At 34.3% G+C, this 24,664-nt stretch overlaps 1 protein-coding gene and 2 long non-coding RNA genes across 4 annotated transcripts; 2 read left to right on the top strand and 1 right to left on the bottom strand.

Annotated features, from left to right (window-relative positions):
- Positions 1-185: 185 nt before the first annotated feature.
- On the top strand, positions 186-24,664 carry LOC124456050. 2 transcript variants are annotated; one of them, XM_047006594.1, is made up of 7 exons: positions 186-372; positions 682-774; positions 5,367-5,480; positions 10,765-10,908; positions 11,314-11,373; positions 14,375-14,459; positions 24,472-24,664. In XM_047006594.1, the coding sequence occupies exons 1-6, from the start codon at positions 327-329 to the stop codon at positions 14,422-14,424; spliced, it is 507 nt and encodes a 168-aa protein (XP_046862550.1). In that variant the 5' UTR covers positions 186-326; the 3' UTR covers positions 14,425-14,459; positions 24,472-24,664. The 2 variants fall into 2 exon arrangements, with proteins under 2 accessions (XP_046862550.1, XP_046862551.1); XM_047006595.1 differs by lacking the exon at positions 14,375-14,459.
- Positions 854-1,993, top strand: LOC124456052. Its single transcript, XR_006952085.1, has 2 exons — positions 854-1,010; positions 1,771-1,993. It is a non-coding gene; the product is annotated as an uncharacterized LOC124456052 (long non-coding RNA).
- Positions 19,420-21,701, bottom strand: LOC124456053. Its single transcript, XR_006952086.1, has 2 exons — positions 21,476-21,701; positions 19,420-19,674 (listed from the first exon to the last, which is right to left on the bottom strand). It is a non-coding gene; the product is annotated as an uncharacterized LOC124456053 (long non-coding RNA).

Genomic DNA, 24,664 nt, shown 5'->3' on the forward strand with positions numbered 1-24,664 from the left:
GGAGGTGGCACAAATTTCAAAAGAATCGGACAAAAATACTGTCGTACACAGTTAACAAATGTTATTTCATATTGTCGTACACAGTTAACAAAATTTTATTTCATAGAAAAGGTGAATTAAAAGCAACTTTTAGAATTGTCATTTTGAATGATAAAATTTAGTCGAATGTGGTGTTGATTGTTGTTCTGATTGTTGTGTTGATTGCTGTGCCCAATGTGGTGCCAATTTCACAGTAGTGTGAAATTCATAAGTATCTTAATCCTATAAAACTCAATGTTGAATGTGCATGACAAGCAGATTAGCATCATCAAATTTTGAAAGTTGCCATGTCGATTACTCCGTTGTTTTATTTGAAAAATTCTGCTCTGGCTGGTAAGTGCTGCTTTCGGTGTACATAGCAAAAGTTTCTTGTGTCGTATATAACCGCTTTTAATCTTTGGTCTTTACTCTTTATCATTGTATGAAATGGTAAACAGAACACTTTAATAATGACACAAAATGATTTTGAAGACATTAAACAAATTCATTTCATTTTCGTATTGACTGTCTTCAGTTGCATGCACCAACCATACACCCACTTAAAGAATGATGGCTTAGCCCGCCACTAAGTCTGGTTTGACTTAGAAATAAGATTGTTGATATGCAGTTCCTTGTAAAATGCTTTTTTCCCTATTATCTTAGGTCTTGTAGGCATTGCAACCGGCACTGTTATACATTCAATTTATAATTATCCAGACACAAGAAGGAGGAAATTACTGTTCTCCACTTTATCAGGTATTGTGTTCATATAAAACTGACCACTTTTTATATGGCATTCTACGTAGACCATCTATGAAAAAATGTATTGAAAGTATAAATGAAATCCAATTTTCTCATCTTTGCCAAAAAATACATCTCCGAAGCAAAACTGAACAAATGTCTTCATAACTGGAATTGATTTACAATTAACCTCCTATGAGCCAACCTCCTTAGGATATGACCTGGTGTCCACTTACAAGAGGTGTGCATACGTAAGTAGAGGTTCAACAGTATGAGGTAATTTTGCTCCCCAAAATGCCCGCTCGCTGCTTTGATCTTCATAAATATTGAAATCAAAGAAATTTTTTTTTTCACCAGGAATTGATCCACAATGGGTTGCTTTTGGAGGGGGTGGTAATGTCTTAGATATGTTCCTACTTCTTTATTTAGATATATACTTCTACATTCGCAATAGTAATACAACATATTCAAATCAATTTTTCAATGTTTTTCTCCCACTATTGCACAGTGATGTATAATTTCCCATTCTTGAGCATGTTCATTAACATTTGGTTGTTTGTTCCTTTCTTAATAAATACATTAGCAAGTTGACTTTTTGCATCAATCCATCAAACTGTGATTTCCTGGTGCTTCATCCAAAGTCTTGCTGCAGCAATATCCACTCTTGTCTTTCTTCAACAGCTTTTGTTGAATGTACTGCTTCTGTCAATGAAACTTTATTAGTGTATATTTCAAGTGTTCCTAATGTTCCTTAAGTTCATCCAATATTTGTGATAGCCATACACCAGAATTAGCCTTATTTATCAACAATATTGTTTTTGTTGCAATCATATTCTTTTAAACCTTATTTAATTTGCTTGATGCCCGTCCACAAATAATGTAATTTTTCCTGTTTGAGATGATCCATTCTTCTGGTTGGCATAAGATACATTATAGTATGCCACTAATTTCTATGACTATTTCAAAATACCATGATTAAGTAAAACCTTATTTTGCTTTACTTTTTTTAAGCAGTGTACAGTTTTTTGCTCCATTGGCAGACATTAAATGCAATGTGTGGTGCATATTGTGTTGAAATCTTGTTCAATTGCCCACAAGTGTATCAAAATGATGCTGCTCCTTGCCACGAATTCAAGAGCGGAGACTTGTCATTGTTGTTTTCAATTTTAACTTCCTTTCATTCATCAATACAGAAAGCTTGATTTAAATAAATTTACTCCATTTATTCCTGAAATATTCATTCCAAACTATTTTATTGGAATTACAGTGTCTCCTGCTCTAACTGAAAAAATGTTTTTATCTTCTCTTTCAGTCTCTCAAACTTCAATGGTCTACCATGCAGGAATTTTTTTACATATTTAGCAAAAACATCTTTACCTTTTCTTCCTGTCTTCAGTAAAATAATTCTTCCCCATATTTCGACTTGATCAAACAAAGTTTTGTAGGCTGGTCTGTCACATGATTGTACAAATATCACGAGGTTTCATTTAATCCATAAACACACTTTTTCAGCGTCAAAAACTTAGCTGTTTTAGCTTCTTTTGGTGGTTTAATGTATATATCTCTATGCAATGCTCTTCCTTGTCTATGCGTACATCTGACATTTTACAGTTATATTTCTCGTGTCCATTATCGAAAATACCAAATTAGTGGCTTGTTTAGAGCATGTACAGGAATTGATCTGTCAGTTTCAAATTTGATGATCTTCAAATCTTCTAGAAACTTTAGTGTGATTAGTCTGACGATGTCTTTGGAATAAAGACGAAATATTACACAATTTGTTTTTCTAAAACTCTTGTATCATCTTGAATATCAAGAAAACGGGATGTCTGTTTTCGGAATCTGTTTTATTTTGTTTTGACATTTAAAATAATCTGCTTGTCCTGGTTATTTTTAGAAACTTTCTTTACTGTTCCATTGACAACATTAGATGTCATAACCCATCCACATGTAAGATGTTGTTGCCTTTTTTCCTTCACTTCCTAGTAGATGGCATTCTCTCTTTAGTTTTCCAGTTTTTGGCAGCTTGTATGAATTCTTCTTTTAAGTTTTTCATTAACAGGCTCCCATTTTTCTACTACAAGTTTCGAGAAATCCAACCATTTAATGCGTTGTAGTACATCCTTCGTATCTAGGCAACCTCCATACGTACTTGCCTTTAAGTTTTCGATTTTTTCATTTGCCTTCACCTTTTGATGTATATGCTACGTATTTTTCACTTTTAATTTTGAAAAGAAAGTGTATTAATTCACGGAGATGAATTGTACATTAATTTTATGTAAAATTTTATTCTTTGGTGTGTAAACATTTTTAGGAGAAGCAACAATCACTTTCTCGACCTTCTTTGTAAGCTTTGTTTTTTGTGTCTTTGATAAGCTCATGGTTGCTATCTTCATCACTTGCAATATCTTGATTATTTTTCATTTTATTCGACCTGATTTCCCAAGTCGCGCTCTCATTGTGGTTTTCTATCACAGGATTGAATTCCGCATCATCACATTGAATTTATCAAACAAATTGATGTATGCACTCTAATATGCCTATTTACTGCGTTTGTTCTCTTGACCAATTACATATCCAGCGTCTCTCCACTTGTTACATGCAGTCACAACACTTGTACTATACTTTGTCGCTATGGTTGAACTTTTCATCATAGCAGCTTCGAATATATTACTTATTAATTGCCGTTTGATCTTTTTTAAAGTTGCACATTTAATGAAAGTGTCAATTGCTGATCACATTGCATTTCAAACATCGTTTAACAGTGTTATCAGATACATGTTCTTCCAATGTTGGTAATGTGTCATTTAAAACAATTGGTGTACTTGGATTCTTTCCAGTTACACATGTGTATCTATTGTAACCACTGTGACCATATGAAGAGTATTTTTGCTCTGATGGCTCAGGACACGGCTGTTTTAAGTTAACAGTCTATATCTTCTACCATTTTTTCAATGATTGCTTAATAATATGCAAGCAGTTTCGACTACTTGATGCTAAAAGCTTCACACATGTCTCTGTACTCTTCATTGAACCTCCCCCCCTCCACACACACACACACACCCCTTATTATCAGCAATAATTCTTTTTGGTTGACCAAAAAAATCATCCAGGTTTTAAGGGTTGCATCAATCATTGGAAATGACGTCTTTGATCGCCTAAAGGAACGTTTGCACTATCCGAATTGTCGTATGGGATTGTTTCTTTTCCGAGTTTTGGTGGATTTGTTCATTCGATCTGATAATTTCATTGATATATATATTCGTTTAAATTTTTCTAGTAGTGGGAGTATATATTTAATATATCCAATACATTTAACGATATATTTTGCGTCTTTTTTTTGATCTTGTCGGGTAAAAAATAGAGGAAGTTCTGTTTCCAATCGATTTTCAGACTGTTTCACGATGTGTTCACACGATCTGTTTTTCACTATCTGATCGTGACAAAATTGTATCCGACCAACGGGTCGTGTAAACGGTCAAGCAACAAATCTTGAAAACACATTGACTTGGTGGGAACTCAAAGGTCTTTGTTTCATTCTTACCAAACCCATTGCAAGTGTTACACAACTACTTTTCCTAGAGGTATCGTCTGCAACATTTTGCAGACATCACATTTATTTGAGATTTCATCAACAATATGAAGAACTTCCCTATCACTCGGTCACAATTTAGATCATTTTGTAGGTTTACAATTGCCTATTCTGCTAATTGACCATATTATAGGAAATTTTATAACTTTTTATTGTCATTTCTATATATACATGCGCAGTGTCTATTATAGATGGTTGCATGTAATTAAGGCTAATTCATTTACCTATTTATGACTAATTTTCTTTTGCTTGCATGTATTTCCTCGCAAAAATATCTATTTTTTAATTTCATTTTCCTTGTATTTGTTGTATTTGTTTAACAACAGTTTGAATCAATTGTGCATTAGTTAGATTGAATTAAAAGTCTTTTATTTTCTGTGGTTATAACTAAGTATTAATGTTTATTAAAGAAGAGACTTTAGAGGCTTCAATTGACTGAAACTTTATCCATCCAGAGGCCAATATTAAATCCCAACCCATTACGATACTTTGACTGTGACGAACATAAATTACATTACAGAGGTTTATTCCATGGCTTTTTTAAGCTTTTATGCTTGACGTGAAAATATGGCAATACGCACTTATTTTCATAAGCTCTCTTTTCAAAATGCACAAATACTGCCACATACTGTACAAATAGCGATTCTTGCCTTATAAAATCTTGTGAAGCAAACAAGAGTTCAGTTGTTGTATTATTTCATTTACAAAGCTGTAGCCAAAACTTTTAAAAATATTTACATAGTCTATGTTGCTTACAGTTTTTATTTTTGCCTTTTTTTCTTCCAAGTAACTGACCTCTAAATTACGTGCAAAAGAAGCGATGATCATCAACATCGACCATACATTTAATTTTCTGCTTAATTATTCGTGATCTCTCTCTCATAATATGTGTGTTTTTTTAAAAATATTCTCTACCTTTTTGCCGTTATGGCCAAGCGAAGAGTAGCTATTTATTTGTTTGTTTTTCGTAATAACTCATTAGAAATGTTTGCATTTGTATGTATTGTTGTTTTAGGTTGTTTTGGCGTTAGTATTGGTTATGCTTTTGCTGTGATAAAGAAAAAGAATGTCTTTGTCTGCAGCTTATCGACTGGAGTAAACTTTACCATCGTGCCTTTGGTGTTCTTGAGTAAGTATGGCTACTGGTGTATTTGTTGATTAATGTATATTATATCAGTCATTATATGCATTCACTGCTTCTAGTGCATCATGTATAACCTTTCCAAAGAACTACTAACACGTTCATGTTAACACGCTCTTCCTTTAATTTTACATATCCGGTTACGTTTTGACTGTAAAATATAAGTTTTATATTAGTGTTACGTTCTTTCGCTATAACTGCTAGATTTGGTTGATTGTAAAAAATAAGCTACGAATTTTTCGTAAAGACCGTTTGACTGGACGAGATTTTAGCAATTCTTTTTAAACACTTTCTGCCAATAACGTGCATGAAAATATCGAGGTTTTTGATGCAGTATTTTTAAGATGTATACGCTGCTGTTTAAATTAATTTTTAGAAGTCTCTTGCCCTAGTGAATTCAGAAAATTGGTGTTACAGAGATTTAATGATATAGATGAAATTGGTTAATATTCAATTAAGAAAAAAAGATGCTTACTGTATTTGCATATAGGCAAACCGAGCGCGTGCATTTCATCGTTTTTGTTTTATAAAACAACATAACAAATGATTTTTGAAAATGCATTCCGAGTCATCTTAATTGCCACTCCATCGAGCGAACAAGGCAGCAAACTGAAGCTTACAACATTGTTCAGACATGGATAACGTGTATTGATGAGTGGAAAATGTGATGGTTGAAAATGTCAAATAAACTAAACTGTGGGCAGTTCTTAAAGTCTTTGACTGTTTCATATTTTTAACAGCACAAGCTATTGCTACAAGACGTGCTTTTAGATCGGCGTTATCCATGTCTGAACAAATTTATTACTAATGTTCGAGGCCGAACAAGACAAAAATCTCTCGGAAAATAATAAAATACTATTATATCAATGTAATATGTAATGAAGAATCGTTTGTTTGTCCTACTTTTCCAATTAGTGTGGGAAAATACCCCCGCAAAGCTCACGCCAATGTAACCTATTACGTCTCCTGGCACGGCAGTGTTACTAAAAAAGAAATTTTGTAAGTTTTGGAATCGACTTGACTTTCGACGTATATTTGTATATGATAATATAATTGATGATTTTATAATTCATAACGGGTCTGTTTTGGGGCGTTAATTTTTAGAGTTTGATTTTTCCCATAGCTTACAGTTTTGATGTGGTTGTTGCTGTGCCTCGGTCGCTTTTACTGTTGCTCACTGCTATGGCTAGGTTTTGTTTGTTCCTTGTTTTCACTGTGGTACATTTACGTTTATGTAAAATTGTTTTAAAATGAATACGTTCGACATAACTTTGAAGTTGATTCGCAATGAAGCTGGGAAGCTTTTTGCGTCATCGTTCGTCATATTTGGTGAACATAATCAACATAAATGGCTTTTATCAAAAATTTGTCGCATGTATGGCGAAATCTACAGTTTTCGTATGGACTAATTCAACGACCTTTATTCCATGATTTACGTACGATTGATGCCTGTAGATCACCCCTAGGCTCTCGCATGCTCGACTCACGATGTAAAACTGCTTGCCCAGAAGCTGCAGTATGGTAATGATAAAGGTCGGAGTTGATATGGCTCCAGTTGCTTAAACCTGGTCTGCGGCCTCCAGGCGAAATGCGCGATCGTAGTTGTGCCATCACTGTGCAAGGAATCGCTTCACAGTGCGAATAATCAAAGCTCTGTAAGCCAGCAAATAACGCGCGTGATTTGGGTGGGATGTGGTTATAACTGCCTCGTATGCGTTAAAACATTCTACCCAAGACAATATATCGCTTATTTCTGATTTCTTTCGCGAAACATATGTGCTTGAGGGGATTATTGCTCCACCTTCTATTGTGAACGAAGGGCGATCCACCGCAGTTCGTTGCAGATTATATGGCAATAGATTGCACATCTCAACGAATTTAAAATCGATGATCTGCCAAACTATTTTTGAAGGAATCGGAGGTCGGCCAGGACCCAGGACAAACGCTTGATTAAGCCCACTAACCTCAAGACGTGGATGAGAGGGGGTAATCGCAGACAATTACGGTACCGTTGTTGCGGCTGACATGGCAGTTACAACACAATTGATACTACTTTGCGTTGGTAATTCAGAGGACACAGCAACAAATGATGGAGTAGACAACGTACCTGATTTTGCTGAATCAAAAGACACCTCACCTAGCTGTTCCAATCCAGAAAACGTTGCTCTTTGATCGTTGTCTTTTCTTACAGCCAACTCCTTTGCCAGAGAATCTGTTTGCTCTGCAAACGTACTTCGCTAATGATATGCACCTCGCTGTATCCTATTATCTAATACTGCGTGCTAGCCGCAGGGGTCTCGTGCCCAGATCTCCACCCTGTTCCTGGCTATTAACCTTAGTTATTGCATAACCTCATTTATTCCGTTTGTGAAGAAATTATAAGTTGCATTAGAATGATTGACCAATTGTTTTATGTACAACGCACATCTGTTAGTGATTATTTTGGAAACAGATACATGGCAAATGAAGCTTTGTGCATGTGCTACTGATATTGAAATCTATTCTCATTAGTCTTTAGTCGGGTCAGTGGGTTAACAACAAGACAAATTCGTGTGTTTTTGCAAACTATTGGCCGTTACTCATGCAAGTGACTCTCGTGCACTTCACACTCATATAGGCAGCACTAGCGACCGAGTGAGGCAGCAGATTTAAAAGTTACAGCTTGCAAAATTTAAGATTTTTGCTTGCGAATTGCGTTTTGGGTAAAAATATGGACCCAAAATGCAATGCGCTCTTTCTTCACATAAATTGGACTTGATTACCACGCGTTCGTTCACTTTGCGCTAATCTTTTTTCAATTATTTCATCTCTTGGCCGGACGCGGTGTTATAATAAGAAAATCTGTACATGGAACTTCTTGCGTAAGTCCTCGTCATATTACTGATATGTACGATACTATAAGAAATTTCAACTTTACTTTGGACATATGAGTGCATGGTATTTTTTTACGACTCAGCTGGTCTGTTTTGGGGCTGTTATGTCCGAGTTTGGTAAATGGCTTACTGCCCTGGCGTCAAGTTTTAGTGCGGTTGTTGCTATGCCTCCTTCGCTTTTACTTTGCACATATTTATGGTGCAGTATAGTTTGTGCCTTTATTCTTTTGATGTGGTTTACTCTGCTGGTAAGGTGTTGTTTGTGCCTTGTTTTACTGACTTGCATTTCCGCTCGTTTTATATGTAAATTGCGTTTGTCTAAAATTATTTTGAAATCAAAACGCTTAAGTTTTTGAGTCGATTGCTTGAAGGCTCTAGAACCTAGTAAGCTTGTGTTATCTTCGGTCATTTTGCTAAAGGTGCGAACAAAAGGCTTTTGTTTGAAATGTCATGTATGAAAACCAACAGCTTTATTTTAGTGCTAGTAAATAAAAAATCAGCATTTTTTTTCTCGTTGAATAAACATCTGAATTTTGCGCTTTAATTAGAACAATCTAAAACGCTGTAAGCTGCTTTAACCATCACAACCCGTACCTATTTTACACTATTTTATAAATTCATGACGCTTTTTTTTCTGTCATTTGATTCCTTCTAGCACCTCTTCTGTCTCGGGCCGCCTGTTATCGGGTCTTTTCTTTCTTTTGCCTTGCCTTTGTAGGTGCCTTTGTAGCTCGTGCAGTCAGAAAATATGTTGGATATGCCCGTGAACATAGTCATTAACTTGCTTCCAGCATATATCAGTTCCTAATACCCTTTTTTTGACGATGGAAGTAATTTGTCTGATTGAAGTGAGTGAAATACCTGTGCGTTTTCAAAAAAATACCTGTGCGTTTACTAAGAAGTCAAATTCATACTTACTTATTATATTACTTATCGATACACTGTTTTATACAATAATTCTGTTCATTCTGTTCATTCTGTACAGTCATACTGTTCGTTCTGTAATTTGATTCTTTATATTTTAGTCAGGCAGATAAGTGAAGAAAATTGAGTAAAAACTTACCATACCTAGGGGCAATTTCATTTTATGCTAGAATTGTAGTTAAACACCTTTAAAAACCATTTGAATAAGTCGGCGAGCATAAATGTTCTTGAGAAGGCCGACTAATAACTTTTATTGACAGCATTTGGTTTGTTTTGAGAAGCCCCATGATTTTTGAATAATTTTGATGGAAGAAGTGATACTTGGTTAATTTAATCAGCGGCACTTCATAGTACTTCATATGAACCACCTAAAAATTATATGTTCGCCTGGCATGTATTGTCTTGTCTGACAAATCATGTCTAGAAAACGAAAAATATACCGTTTGGAGTTGATGTGAGCATTTCACCGTCAAAAGCACAAAAAAGATTGTGCATGTGTGTATAAGTGGGGAATCAAGTGTACGTTAAAATAAATTATAGCTCTTTAGGCTTAATGTTAAATTACATTCAGAAAACACTGTTGGTGTTTTGTAGTGTTTTGTATTTCCAAAGAATATAATTTTACCAATGAGTTTGCGCTCATTTGCCGTATGCCAAAATGTACTGCAGTAATTTATTTTAAAGTACTCTTAATCCTCCACTGAACCATTTTGTGGTATATTGTGGCTAGATATGCTGAAACCGATAGTAAAGTTTTTGAAATCAGTTCAAGATCATCAAGTACACTATCTGCTTGAGAATGATGTGTTAAAATGACTACATACTCTCAGCTTTGACACTAAGCATGAATGAGTCAATTTGCTTACAAGTTCAAGCGCATAAAGATGTATTGTGATCTTTTGCTTTATGGGGATTTCATATGCTATATAATTTTTGTTCTGTTTAGGCTTGTCAAAAATGTAAATATCACAATATGTTTTCAGAAGTATAGTATAAAGCAAATTTTGGAAAAAGCAAGACATTCTTTAAATTGTCGGCTGGTCATGATTTTATGTTTTCAGAATGTTTGACGAAGCTTAAAAGGTTGACAAATTTTTCTTTTAATTTCATATGTTGAGTTATGGCAAGTTTCATAGAGGGAGACTGCATTTTTTGTAGTTAGACCAGTTACACAAAATACTATTGTTGTAATACTTATATAGCTACACATGCATTGCTTTGTCTGACTGTTCAACATTTTTTCATACCAACATCTTTTAGCTATATTGTTCTTTAAAAATACTTCAAAAAGTACTTTGTTTGGGAATGAAATTCTGTATCACAAACAATTCTTTTCAACAAGTTTGCCTATAATTCTGTCTTAAATTTCATGTAGTTTTTATTCAAAACTCTCCTTATTTCCTTTTTTTCTTTTTGTTATTTGTTTGATAAAAACGAATAAGTGTTTTTATAATGAAAATTATTAATATATCCAGGTATTCGTCAAGTCATTCAGACAGGCGATGCTACACCAAACGTTATGAAGAACAATCGAACGTCAATTGCCTTGAATAATTCCCACATTCTGTCCGCCTTGAGTGGTTCGATAACCGGGTTACTTATGTCGCTGTACTCGATCAGTTAGTATGAAATTATCAATGTGATGAACATCACACTACTTTTCTTAACATATTTATTAAGCAGAGTAACCAATCTGTAAATTTTCTTGCTGAATTTGGTTCGAAGCGTTGGTCATAAGGGTATGACTTATGTAATATATGCTTCTTTCTCTGCTTTTATGCAATATGCTGTTTTCGTAGTATATTTTTGTACTGTACATAACTGTTTTTGTATGTAATGATGTTCATTGTTTATTAATTTGACTATGTTACAGCTAGTAGCATTCGTTTGTATTGTGGTGATCATCACTGAAACTTATTTACCTCTTTCAGTTCTGCCTATTTGAATCAATGGAGTATTTTTGCGATAAACTAACCTAGGTCACTCTTTGAGACTTGCTACATGCAAATATTCTTGTTTTTTAGAGAGAAGCCTTAAATCTTCAGTTTTGTTTGTCGCAAGCGGTTGCACTTTGGCTTTAACAGGTATGCTTACATTATTACTTACCCTTTGGTTTTGCATGATGTAGGACTGATAACTATTACCTGACATTCGCCATTTTCTTAGAGCTTTTTGTGAATGATGTGGAACCAGAGTATACTATAGCATACTACATCAAGCGATTTTTATGGCCTTTTATAATTTTTGCTCTTGGCCGATTTATTAACATTTTTACATTACAAGGCGAAAGCTAAAATTTTATTCTCATGCAATTCAATCAGTTCTTATAGCCATTATTAATATTCTTCTTTCAACACGAGTCAGACAGTCCGTCAGTCAGTCATATAGTGTAAACTTTCCACGAGGTGTCTAGCCACAACAATCCTTTTATGTTTCATGATTTTTGTGGGGATTTTTTATTTGTGCTTCACCGATTATGAAGTAGGAAACTTAAATGAATTTTTATGTGGCAGTGTAGCAGGTTTTCAACAAATACCAAATAAGATGACAAGCAACTTTCGAAAAAAAATCACAATCGAAAAATAAACTGATGATATTTGCCAATTTATACATATTGTACTGATGATTATCAACTGACATTCACCATTGTCTTTGAGGTTCTTGTGCATGATATAATGTCATAGTATACTATAGAATTCTACAGCAAGTGATTTTTATGGCTTTTTACTGGTGATTTTTCCTCTTCGCCAATTTATTTGCACAAGTTAACATTACAAAGCAAAAGCAAAATTTTGGGTCTCATGCAGTCTCTGTTCTCAGCTGTTAGAAACATTTTTAATATTTTTTAATTTTTTTTTTGCAATATTGGCCACGTTTAGACTACAATGTAGCTATGCGGAGAAAGGGATATCGTCCCCAAAAGATTAATTTACTCCACTAGATTTTTTCAATCTTGAGGCTATAACATCAAAAATCGATGTTATTCGTTCAGTTTCCGCGGTCTTCAGGCTTATTTTAGCTTTATTTCTAGTAAACATGCACTTTGACGTTGTCAGACTTTTGAATATGTTAAAAGAAAAAAATTCAGTTGAGAAGGCCTTAGAAAAGGTTCTCCAAGAAGTATGTGCTGTCCCACAATTCTATGTTACTCTTGTGATTTTTGCCTTTTGAGCAATTTTAAAACTTTCTTTTGGTTGGAGGTTAAATTTGGCTTCTTCCTTTGATTGTAGCTTTTAAGACCGGCCTCTTTCAACTTTTGTTTTGTGGTGTAAAGAGAGGTATCTAGTCGTTACTTATTTTTCACATCCGGATTGGTTTTGAATTGATAAGCTTTAATTTTCAAAGCCACCACCTTCCTTCAGTTGTGTGAAACCAAGAGTCTCATCAATATCAATGTCTTTGGACATGATATTTTTGGCAACTTCTGCTTCGTTGTTAGAGAGAGTGTACCACGCATGCGCAAGTCAGTCTTTAGAGCAGTGATATTAGTATAATGACTGAATGACAAGTGGAAGAGTTGTTTGGGAAAGAGGAAAAGTGGAGTTGGCGTACAACTCCTCCACTCCTGGCTGATGACTCGTAGAATTACAATCAAACTTCGACTTAAGGTAAGTCTCGTTTAATTTCAATTCTACTTCTTCATCAGCCGAAGTCGTTACAAAGTTGTACGAGATTTTAAAGCTGCCAATAAACTTATATCGAATCCGAAATAAGTTTGGACCAGCTGTACACAATCAAGAAGTAATCATCATAAGCAATGTAATTTGTAAGATAACATTAACAAAACTACAAATCATAAAGTTCAAGCAATCCTGAATTCAAATAATAATCTAATTTCCCCCCATTTGATTGTAACAAGGCACAACCAAAGTTAAAACTCGGAACAGAACTAATATTTCTATGGTAAAATCGATGAAAGGTCTCTGTCTTTGTCCATCCTGCTGCAGCAATTATATCCTTTACATCAAGCTGCTTAGTTATGAGAGACGAGGTAGATGCTTCTCTAGTGGTATGACTTTTTTATACGGATGTATCAAATGCTATCAGCCTTCATGAAATTCTTGATCCACTGTGAAATTGTATCAAGTGACACTGCTCTGTGCGACCGAATGGAACTTACAAGCAATTGTTTTACATCATTTCGCAGAGGCTGTGTCCTTTCAAGATACACTTTTAAAAGAGTAATAATGCACAGAGTTGGATCAACTGGAATGTCGAGAAATTCCTACGGTCTCTGATGTGTACCTGAGCGAATCTGCTGTAAATTTTCAGCGATTACAAATACAATCCTACTATCTTCAATGGACATATTATTCAAAGAGAGTTTGTTAACAGTCTGGCAACGTTGGCCACTAAGTAAACACAACAGAAATGAGAGCCTGTAATTTAATTCCTTTAAGGAAAGCCATTCTGCAGGTTTTTGCTTTCTTTTTGCTTCTCAAACACCTCTTTCATGAATCGATTTACTACAGGAAACTGTCCAAATGGAATAGTAATATCATCAATTTGCAAAACAGAAGACAAAACACTTCTAGCTGTATTAATGTAGATGTACATGTATGATAAGCCAGAATGAAATGGATCAGAAAGAAACCTAAGAGCTACCGGTAAAGGGGGAGATGTAGCGTCACATTTTGTATGGAAGCAACATGTGCTTTCGCTTTTTGTCGATAAACACAGGAACAACAATTGCTGCGTTTCGCTTCCTCTTGTTTTTGTCACTGCTTTTAGGATTGTCTAAAGGATTGATAATGGAGTCTTCAGTTCTCATCTGCTTAAATGGAGGCTGCTCTGGCTAGTCTAAAATTTCTTTATGGTTTATTTCCAGCTCTAGAGTTGACTGTTCAGCATTGACTGTTCAGCATCGATGTCAGTCAGTTAATACTGTATTTTATCCATTTTTCTGTTAGAAGTTGGGTTAAATTGCCAGTAGCAGAAATTTTTGCATGTACTTGAAAGAGAAATCCAGTAACACGAATACACCCTCCCCACCACCACCACCTTTCCCTTCATAACATTTAGTCAGCCATATTTTTATTAAAATATAACGAGTTCTATTAATTGGTTTCTGTTGGATTTTTATAGGTCAGCATTTTACGATTTCTTTACTAACTGGAGAATTCGTAAAGCAATAAGAATGCAATATCCAGAACTTCGTCAAGAAGAAAAGGTTTTTCACTATTTGTTTCTATTTGCCCTTGAAAGCCTTGTATCATTCTTATAACAATACACTGGAATTTTAAACTAGTCCTGGTTTTATATTTATAATTTGCAAGAATTTATGAAAGATATAGAGTTTTAATATGTTGCAATGATTCGTTACGCAGAATAACGTCGTTTACAACGGTTTGTTTTAGAACAAATAAACACATTTTGTTATTTACTGATTGAGCAATTTATTTTTCAATATGAACATAATAGCCCAACATAAAACTTTTAAAAAAGCCATCACAATAATAAAATTGAGAATGATTTATTAATAACAATATCAATTTTATTATTGTGATGGCTTTTTTAAAAGTTTTATGTTGGGCTATTATGTTCATATTGAAAATTCGCTTTCCGCCTGGCAAATCTCTGCCCACGATTTTAAAGAAACAATGTATGTTTAGAATTTATCTTGTGTGTTTGCTACAAGTTTTAATTTACAACCCCTGTACTAACCGAGCGCAAGGTCTTTACCAATCAGCAGTAGGCGGAATCCTAGCCTTTCCTGCAATCTCAATGGCTGCAAGCCTGCAGCGGCGTGCGGTTTTTTAAAACATAGTAGAGATTTTTAGACTACGTTTACACTACGCTGGAGCTAAAAAGTGACGGAAGAATTTGACTGCGTATACACTGATCCGTTTGAATTCCGTTACAGTTTTGCTGGTGTTTACATATGATGTCTCTTGTTGTCAAAATTTGTTAGTTGTTTGTGAAAGATGGTGCCATTTTTATTTGCATATTGCTAGATGTTTATATCTCTAGCCATAGGTCATAAGAGACAATGATTTGTAATAGTTACAACTGAATCTTATCAGTCGTTAAAAGCTTTCCAAAACATAAAACGAGTAAAACTCTCACCACGGGCCGAATTAAAGAAAATTGACGTCATCAGTAGCGCTGGTGTTCGTTCAACCACGTTCCGAAAGTGTGGTTGTATCGCTCCGGAAAGTGACGCTTTCAAACAATTCCGCACCGGTTCGTTATAAAGCAATCCTGTTCTGTTACTTTTTGTGCCGTTTTCAGAGCGATCCGTAGTAGTGAAACGTAGTCTTAGTTTGGCGTAATTCTCAAAAGTCAGGTGGTCACGGCTTTGCGGTTTTACGTGCAGTTTGCAGTTCAGGTTTTAACGGTTTCCGCGGTCCAGAATCCTGTAGGTAAATACTTAAGGAAGGAGTTTGTTGTTGTTTTGTTTTCGTTTTATTTTGTTTTAAGAGGAAATTATCAGCCAACTTTTGATTGTATGATAACCTATTTTAAGTAAATTTTGAGGTATTAAGTAAAACAAAGAGCAAAGTTTTGATGATTTTCTTAGCCGTCATTATTGAATCTGTCTGAGCAATCTATTTATTTTTGTTGCCTTTAGTACAATGATATAGAGCTCAAAGTCGATTATATTTGCCTGACCGTGACATTAAAATAAAAAACTTGGGTGAGAGCCCAGATCTGAAATCATATGGAGAACTCGCTTCGAGTAAACACTGTATTTACTCACAATCTCCTCTAAAGCTTATAGGGAAGGGTCAAATATACGTTTCTGCCACGAAGACGTCAATATGACGTCTGAAGGAGGCGGTTTTCAGACATGGCGTCTTCTTTTCGAATTATACGCTTATCAGTTATCAACGCCGAGTATTAAAATTTTGATAGCCAGTATAACAGCAAATATGCGCCAATACGACAAAACATAAAGAATTGTTGAGTTGCTGCCTGCGTTTGTTGAACAACTACTTCCGGTTATTTACGCATGATAAGAACACGAGTAATTACCGACGAACGACATCTTCTTACGAAATGTCTCGCCAACTCACACTATTTGGCAAGGCTATGAGTTTGAATGTCGTTTATAAACTCCGGAAAATAATTACGAAAAGTTTGTAAATACATATTGCAATCTCATTTAATGTCGAAGGCTTTCAAAAGAAAACAAGAGGAAAAGGCAGACAATGCATAGCGAGAGGTAAGAAGCTTTTTCTTCTGAAAATACTGTACAGTTTTAGAATTGAAAAAGTCTTTTATTTCTCAGATTAAGCATAATCATTATTTTAAAGATATATATAAAATATAAACAAATCAACTTCATCGATGTTGATGTTGTGATGAACATACATTTTTAGAAAATGACAATAGCTATATTTTTTGTACGGTTTTCCGTTGAACATTGAAAGCAATAAGACATATTTATCATAAGAAATCGCATGCATATCCAAAAAGCTGTATTGTTTATTAAAATAAATTAATTATAGCCGAGATTTTAATAACAATCCCATTATTTAATATCTTAATAACTTCCATTTTGTTTTTAACGTGTCCATAGTTTCTTAATGATTTTCTTTACTTATTCTATCCCATTACTAACAACGTCTGCGGATCATTCACTACCTTTGCCACCATGAATTGTCAAAGAAAATGAAGTCGAACCAAACTTTTATCAAGCGTTCTTAATTCCTTCTTTGTCTTTTAGAGTTATGCAGGAGATAAGATAGTATTAGAAAAATTATTTTTGGAAAACATGCCTAAAACTCCTGAAGCATGTTCGTGAAAGTTGGAAAATCAAAATTTTAAAGGTTTCCTTAAATTTGAATCACGTGCCTAACCAACAGCAGCATTTAAAAAAAGAAAAGGAAAATGCTGTAATACTTTTGTCCTGATGTATCAGCATGTACCGAAACAAACGCACGTGGGTGGAAATGTATCTATTGCCACAAGCGATGCTGAAAATGCCGCGACATTAATACCAAAGTTATCATGAATTGTTTTAATGAAAATTGGTGTGACGAATTCTACTTCCTTTATTATCTGATGAAGTACAAAATTCAAAAAATTTATGCAGATTCTTAGTGCACGTTCATTTGCCATTATGAATTCACTACTTTTAAAGAAACCTATGCCAACACAGGAATTTGGTTCAAGGCGAAATCAATGTTTAAAGAAAGGCTTCTTGATATAGAAAAACAGGGGAAAAAATCGCCTCCCTTTGTCTGATTGCAAGCTCCATAACCATAATTCTTTCTATCGGCTATTAAAAAACTTGCCTGAAATGTGGAATCAAAACAAAAAGTGTTAAGACGTCTTTTGTTTGCAATGAGCAAGTTAAATTCTTATTTACGAAACAAAAAGCTAATACAGGATATTAGGCGCAGAATAAATCAAGCTGGACTCATGCGAGATGCTTCAGTTTTTGAGTCAAATAAAATCAGTTTTGAATGCATGAATGATGTCTCCCTTACTTGGGAAGATGCTTTTACAAATTTGGTCGAGTCGGCTCACGCTCCAAAAGCTCTAACTCCACTTGATGTAAAGCAGATGATCGAAACATGCTACCTACTGGAAGCCTGTTGTTCAGTGCCTGTTCATTTGTTGATATCACACATTGTTATCAAACTAGAGCTAAATAAGGAGTTAGTGACTGAAATACTGCATGTTTTTCCTGTACTTTATGTAGAGGATCCGGAAGACAACAAGGACACAAACATAATAAATGTATGGCAGATGGGTCTTTACCACGAGACGGTTCAAGGGTAAAGGATGTTCTTGCTCATTCTGGAAACCCTGCTTTTGCAAATAAACCAGCATTTGGACCACAGAATGTAAGAGAAAACCATTTGCTCGTAAATTCCGTCAAATGTTTTAAGAAGCCACGAAATATGCAAGATTACATGGTTATTCAGCTCACAGTAGGAGAAGAGAATCAACTGCCGTTTCTGCTGGTGTCTCAATTGAAGACGTTTACGATCATCTGCTTAGTGTAGTTCCTGGATTGCGAGAAAATGGGTTGTCGATAAATACTGCTAGATATATGTTTTGTCCCCGAAATAAAGCAGCAAAAAGTGGTCAACGTTACAAAGGTTATATAAAAGCGAAGGTACTTAAAAAGAGGATAACATCAGAAAAAACATGAAGACGCTCATTACTATTTTAGCAGAGTCAATTATCGAAGAGAGTTGGTGTCAATGTTGAATAGCGAGATTTTGGCTCTTTCTGAAGATTGCATAAATCAGTTGAGATTAAGCAGCAACACAATGGTCAGTCGTTACCACCAAAATAATAAACTATATCCAGTAAATGATTTCCCAGTCCCTGGATATTTAGGCAAACCAAGTAGTTTGATGGAGCTTAACTTTAAGAACGATTTTACTCGCGAATACCTCCGAATTAAACTTCTGCTGACCTTTATCACTAATCGAGAATTTGAATTGTAACAGAAGTTTGTGAAGAAGTAGGAGAAATATTCATGCAAAATATAGTGATGGAAGTTATTGACTGTATCATCTCCAAAGTAGTGCAAATTGTTGAAATGCTCATCAGCTTGTTAATTACAAGCATGGTAGACTGTACTTAAATACTCTCATACGGAACCAGCGCATTCTGTCTATTGAGGCAACAAAGTACCAGAAAGTAAACATGGAAACTTTACAACGATGATGTTGAACCTCTGTGATCAACAGAACCATAAAAGATGGAAAGAAAGTTGTAATTGTGATTACTGATAAAGGTCCCGATAGAAACCCTGAACACTATCAAAATCTGCTCTACTATTATCGCATGGAATTTATTTATTGCATTTATAAATACTGTCATATGTCTTCCTACTTTGTAACATTATATTATCGTTCTGAAGATGTCGCGCGTTGCGACGAAACGTCAATAAAATCCTTCCTTTAAATCATTATTTTCAACAATGGCAATTTATATGAAAGAATGTTATATGCAGTGTGTTTGAAATTAAATGAAGATATGAAGATATGGTACAGAGCACTGTACCGGCATCGCAGTCATGGGTTCGAATCCTGCTGAGTCACCTGAATTTTCAGGTTCATGAGACACTGCTTAAATTGTCCAGCAAAGTGCAAGGACAATTCCAGTAAGCTGGGCTCTTGTGTTCATTATAAGATTACCGTTTATGATTTCATTTTTTAAATTCATTCAAATTTTTCATTTTATTTATTTCTGCTTCATCTTTATCAGACTTATAAGTTCTTTTCAGCAGTCTACTAAAAGTTTTAACAAGTGGCCGTCTGATATAAATATGAACAATACTGGTATATATATTACCACTGCAAAACTTGACATACAATTTTCAAAATCGCTTCCCCTTCAATACACCCTTAGTTCTTCTCCATCTTTTTTCTTTCTTCCTTCTACTTCTGTTTAACTAAGTCACAAGAGTCCTGGATCACCTGGAATTATATCAAATGAAGCAATGCTAAAGTAAACTATTCATGCACATAGTCAGAAGGTTTTCTTGAATAAACTTTCACGATAGCAGGAAATGTTGTCTTAATATTGCATAAAGCATTTTTATGTTCATTTTGATATATTGTTGTTTACTATTTCAATGCATACGTACTTCATTTACAGAAACACCACAAGCATTGATAAATATTTGAAGAAAATCTTTAAGAAAACCTTTACCCCATTATAGCAGCAAACTGCTAGGTTGTGCAAAACAAGCGAAAAGTTAAGATATGCTGTGGTTATCAAACTTATTCATTGTAACGTGAACATTTCCTAATTTAGGGTTCAGGCCTTCGACTGAAATTCATGCGCACCATTCCACTTAAATTCTTACATGGCCGAAAGAACAAAGCGTATTTGTAAAGCCCCACTCACTCTTTCCAACAATCCACTGCTATTTCTTGTCTATAATACGCCGATTTATTGATTGATGTTTTGCTTATTAAAAGGTATTGAATACGAGTGGAGTTTATGCAATATATACCACATTTGTGCAGTATAGCCATTTGCAACACGCTTGTCTGGCTTAGTTTTGGAAGACAACGAATAAATAACAAACCTACATTAACCAAACAATGAATTAACCGAACAAACAAGGACGTATAGAAAAATAAGCACATGTAAAAAATATTCGTAGCTAAACTATTTTAATATAACCTTACTTCTTGCGCTTTGCTTTCAACTTGTCATTATTCGTCGTTTCCAGCCTAGGTTACTTCCATAGTAACGCTGGATATCAATAGTTAATTCAAAATACATTCAGGTAAATGGAATTTCATTTGAAGATTTCAAAATGGCTAAAATCGTATCGAATTTGGCATCAAAGTATAACTTCCTTTCTCGACAATTTGAATTTTTTGCGCTAACTCATCCAGAGCTGAACATGAGCATTCGAAACTACAGGCTATTCCCCAGCCATAACGGTACACATGTTTATCTGTATGGTAAATTTTGTTAAAACTTTGTGCAGGATGTTTATTACCACAAAAGTAACATTCATAAATTAGAACAAATCTACAAAATACGTTTTCATGTAGCCAAGAAATTCTAAAAATATCTCAAGTATTCCTCCTTCAATATTAAACATACTGCTTTTGAATGAATAACAATCGTCATGCAAAAATATAAAAGAAACATTCACGAACTGAGAAAAGATATGGTCAATTCTTTTTAAAACTAGACGATAAAAGTGTGAAAAGAAAGAGGCATGGTAGCCATAACAACGCTAACAGTTATCCTATTCCAAGCATTTTTTTGACTTTGCGCCGTTCTTGAATATTCCCGCGCATAGTTCATATTTCCAAAGTTTGAGCTAAAATAATGTTGTAAAGTGAGTGTTTGATCAAAATGTTGTAAGTGAAGACCTACCACGAAACATGAATTCAGTCTTTTCACTACTTCGGTATATAAAATTTATTATAGATAACAATATTACTGGTGAGGAGAATCCGGGTTGGCTGGACAAGAATTTTTTATCCTTTTCCAAACCCGCATCTCCATGACATTTTCACCCAAAGGCTGCCATATTTGAATTTTGACGGCATCAGGTTTTTGATACCCAGCCGCGCTTTAATAAAATGTAGTAATTTGGATGTGGATTTCTCGTCCAAGTATTGAGTATTCAAGTCAGTGAATACCATGCGCAATAACCTTGTAATAAAAATTTTGAAGATATTTTTCAGTTTTTTTGCGTTCTATGTTTAAATTATGTCATTTATGAAAACTTCAGTAGCAAATACATACAGCAAAGTCGTCTTCCTGAGCTGTCTCTTGAAATTCATCACCAATGACCTTGTTATGAAGGGTATTTTAAACTGAAAATTGGTAGTTATAATTTGTGTACTAACACTTGGACTAAGACCCATAATACTGATCCAATTGTATCAGTCAAAATTTTCTTATTTTGCATATACGAAAAGCAAAATTTTTGCATTTAATTTTTAATTTTGATAGCCAAATCAATCTTTAATCCGAGTTTTCGAACTTTATTGCCTTCGGAATTTATCAAATTTTGTATGAACAATTCATACACCAATACGTCAACTTTACCTAACTCTCAGACCAATGTTTTCATTACTATATTTATGTAATAATTGTTGGAAGTGGTTATCGGCGTTTAAATGACTTGCAACTTAAACGTTCCGTTTCTAGAGTTTGTTTTTACCTACATCATACCCTGTGACGCATTGCGGTGAGAAATGTACCCTTGACATGACTATAGTATTTTAGTTTTACGTACAGGTTTCACACGAAAACCCTGATTTTTAACTATCTGCATTATTTTCCATGGATTTAATAATATCAGTTATAATCTTGTAATCTATCATATAACACAGCATTGGCGTATCTACCAAAACCTTTTGGTCACGCTGGTAATATGCGGAAACCACGCCCTATGACGTCATGATGTTCAATCATACGTGTAGTGGTGCTATAACTACTTTATTGAAGTTTATGTACAAATTTTAAATACAAACAAACAGCACATTAAGTTTTTTAACAAATAAAAATAAAAGTACTGTCTCAGGTTAAGATCTCAACTTCATCATCATTTTAGTGGCCATGACTTTACATGCAGTTATCAATTCACCATACTAAACTCAAAATAACTTTTAGTTTTTTACTGTACACATGGTAATGAATATGTCATTCATGTTAAAGGAATGTCACATAGGATATGTCACATAGAAATGTCAAATTTCACAATAAAGCTGTAAAATAGTAACACAACCACAAATATTTGAATTTAATTTTGAACAGTCAATATATTCTATCATCACATGCTTTTGAGTTTAAAATCAAAACATTTATAAATCTTTTAAACATTTTTCAAATTTTTAAAAATACACACTTGAGCTATATATTTATAATATACATTACCAATCGAGTGGGAAACATAGAGTCCAAATACAGTGATAATTAACATTGTCTTTGAATTTTCTTGTAAAAGGACAAAAGCACAAATAGCTTACAAAAAACCTTGATAGGTGAACTAAAATGCGACTTTTTAAAAAACAGTATATGTGAGCTAAGTAGGAAATAAAAAAGTAAAATGATATTTTATTTAAAACAATGTTATAGCACCATTAAAATGAGCAGACATGGCATAGGGACATTATGAGTTTTTACTGATATATAGCAGCTCAATTCTTTCTGCCAAAACAACATACACACAAACCAAGAGCTGTCAATACCTGAAATGTCTATACTGCTTTCAGTTAACTGTCCATAATTGCCAAATAATCAGCTGGAAAAATGCAACCAGATTTTTTGTAAAATGAAACGATGCAAAATTTCAAGGAATTAAAAATTGCCTTTTGAAAACTGTCGCAAGACTCGTCATGCACTTTGTATGCAAACTCTTGTCGAACCAGCCATTCAATCAAATTTTTTATAAATTCACCATACCCTTCATTGTAAGCTTGAATATGTAACATACCGGCCCTAATTTGTAAATGAAATGTCCACACAAGGTGCAATACCATAAATATTGCATGTCCGACGTCTTTAACAATGATTCAAGACATATATTGGGCGATAATGCAGTAATCATTACTTTTTTCTAATCTGGGGACTGTCTGCATCCATGATGTTGAAGTACCACAAAATACCTGAAACACACGACAAACAAAACATAAGTTGCTTTGAAAAGGAGTACAATAGTGTCAATCTTTCTTCGCAAGAAATGATAGCAACTGCAAGGAGTTCTAGCTAGTATAGACTTCTGTATGATGTGTCACCAAAGTTTGTGTGCTTTAAATATTAATTCATTTGTTCGTCAGCTTGCAGAATGGAGAAAAGTATCGTCTTTTCATAAGACTATAGCTGTAAATAGCTAGCGTGAGTCTGTGAATCGTTATTAATTATTAAATGTAGAACGCCAATTTTTTAATGTCGAAGGCTCAAATTGGACTCTATAAAAGCGTGACTGTGCTCCAAATCTACGAGTTTGAGCATGCTCAGATGTCATTCGACAATTAGATTATGAGCTCTTTAAATATATTGTATGGTCGGGCTAAATTTTGAGAGCCGACCAAGCTGAAAAGCATGGAACGGCTTTTATTGATGCTACGCAACTTCTCACTATATGCAAATTTTGGGTTAATTCAACAAAATCCTATTTAAAGATTTGGATTATCCTCTCAACATCCGCAATAGAATTGATTAAAACTCTTTTCAGAATTGAAACTCATTTTTTTAACTTTTAATCGAACAAATTCTTTATTTTAGGGAAATTTTGGTCGAATGAATTTTGTCAAAAAATTATTTTTGTTAAGAATAAGTCATTAAGACCCACTCACACGATCGATTTGTCATATCCATTGTTTCAGCTCCCATTTTTGTTGCTTGTTCAAGAAGGTCCGATAATTTTTGATATATTCATTCGATTCGATATTTATAGTAATGTAAACAACTATTCGTGTTATCCAGTACATTTATCAATAATTTTATCGTATTTTTGTTCTTCTTTTTTTAACCTTTTAAAATCCTATATAATTTTGACTAGTCGGCTTCGTTTGGTCCTGTCAGATGAAAATAGAGCAAGTTTTATAATTTCCATCGATTTCTTAGATTAGTGGATCCGACTATCGGAGGCTCACTTTTATGTGTTCACATGATCCCGTTTTTAAAGATCCGACAAAATCTGATCCGACACATTAGATCGTGAACGGGCTTTAAGCTATTTAAGACATTATACTGAATTGACGTAGATACTTTCTTATTTTTCATTTATTTAGAAGTTGACTTGGGAGGCCAGTTGATCGCTTAGTTACACCTGAAACGTAAACTAGGAACACTCGACGAAATTGCACGTTTGGAAGTGAAATTGACCTTCTACAAATGAGAAACTTAAAATTGACAGAAGGGTATGAAATAAAGGACTGCTGTATGTATTAAGCCATTTACCAATACAAATAATTTATCTTTGTT

This window comes from Xenia sp. Carnegie-2017, unplaced genomic scaffold, assembly GCF_021976095.1.
Source record: "Xenia sp. Carnegie-2017 unplaced genomic scaffold, XeniaSp_v1 HiC_scaffold_41, whole genome shotgun sequence".
Classification (NCBI taxonomy): Eukaryota; Metazoa; Cnidaria; class Anthozoa; order Malacalcyonacea; family Xeniidae; genus Xenia; species Xenia sp. Carnegie-2017.

What these genes read in the sequence shown, in the direction of transcription:
- LOC124456050 (XM_047006594.1), top strand. Translation starts at nt 327, where the DNA reads ATGTCGATTACTCCGTTGTTTTATTTGAAAAATTCTGCTCTGGCTG. An exon ending in GAAAAATTCTGCTCTGGCTG is followed by an intron (nt 373 to 681) that starts GTAAGTGCTGCT and finishes CTATTATCTTAG; the next exon opens with GTCTTGTAGGCATTGCAACC. An exon ending in ACTGTTCTCCACTTTATCAG is followed by an intron (nt 775 to 5,366) that starts GTATTGTGTTCA and finishes TTGTTGTTTTAG; the next exon opens with GTTGTTTTGGCGTTAGTATT.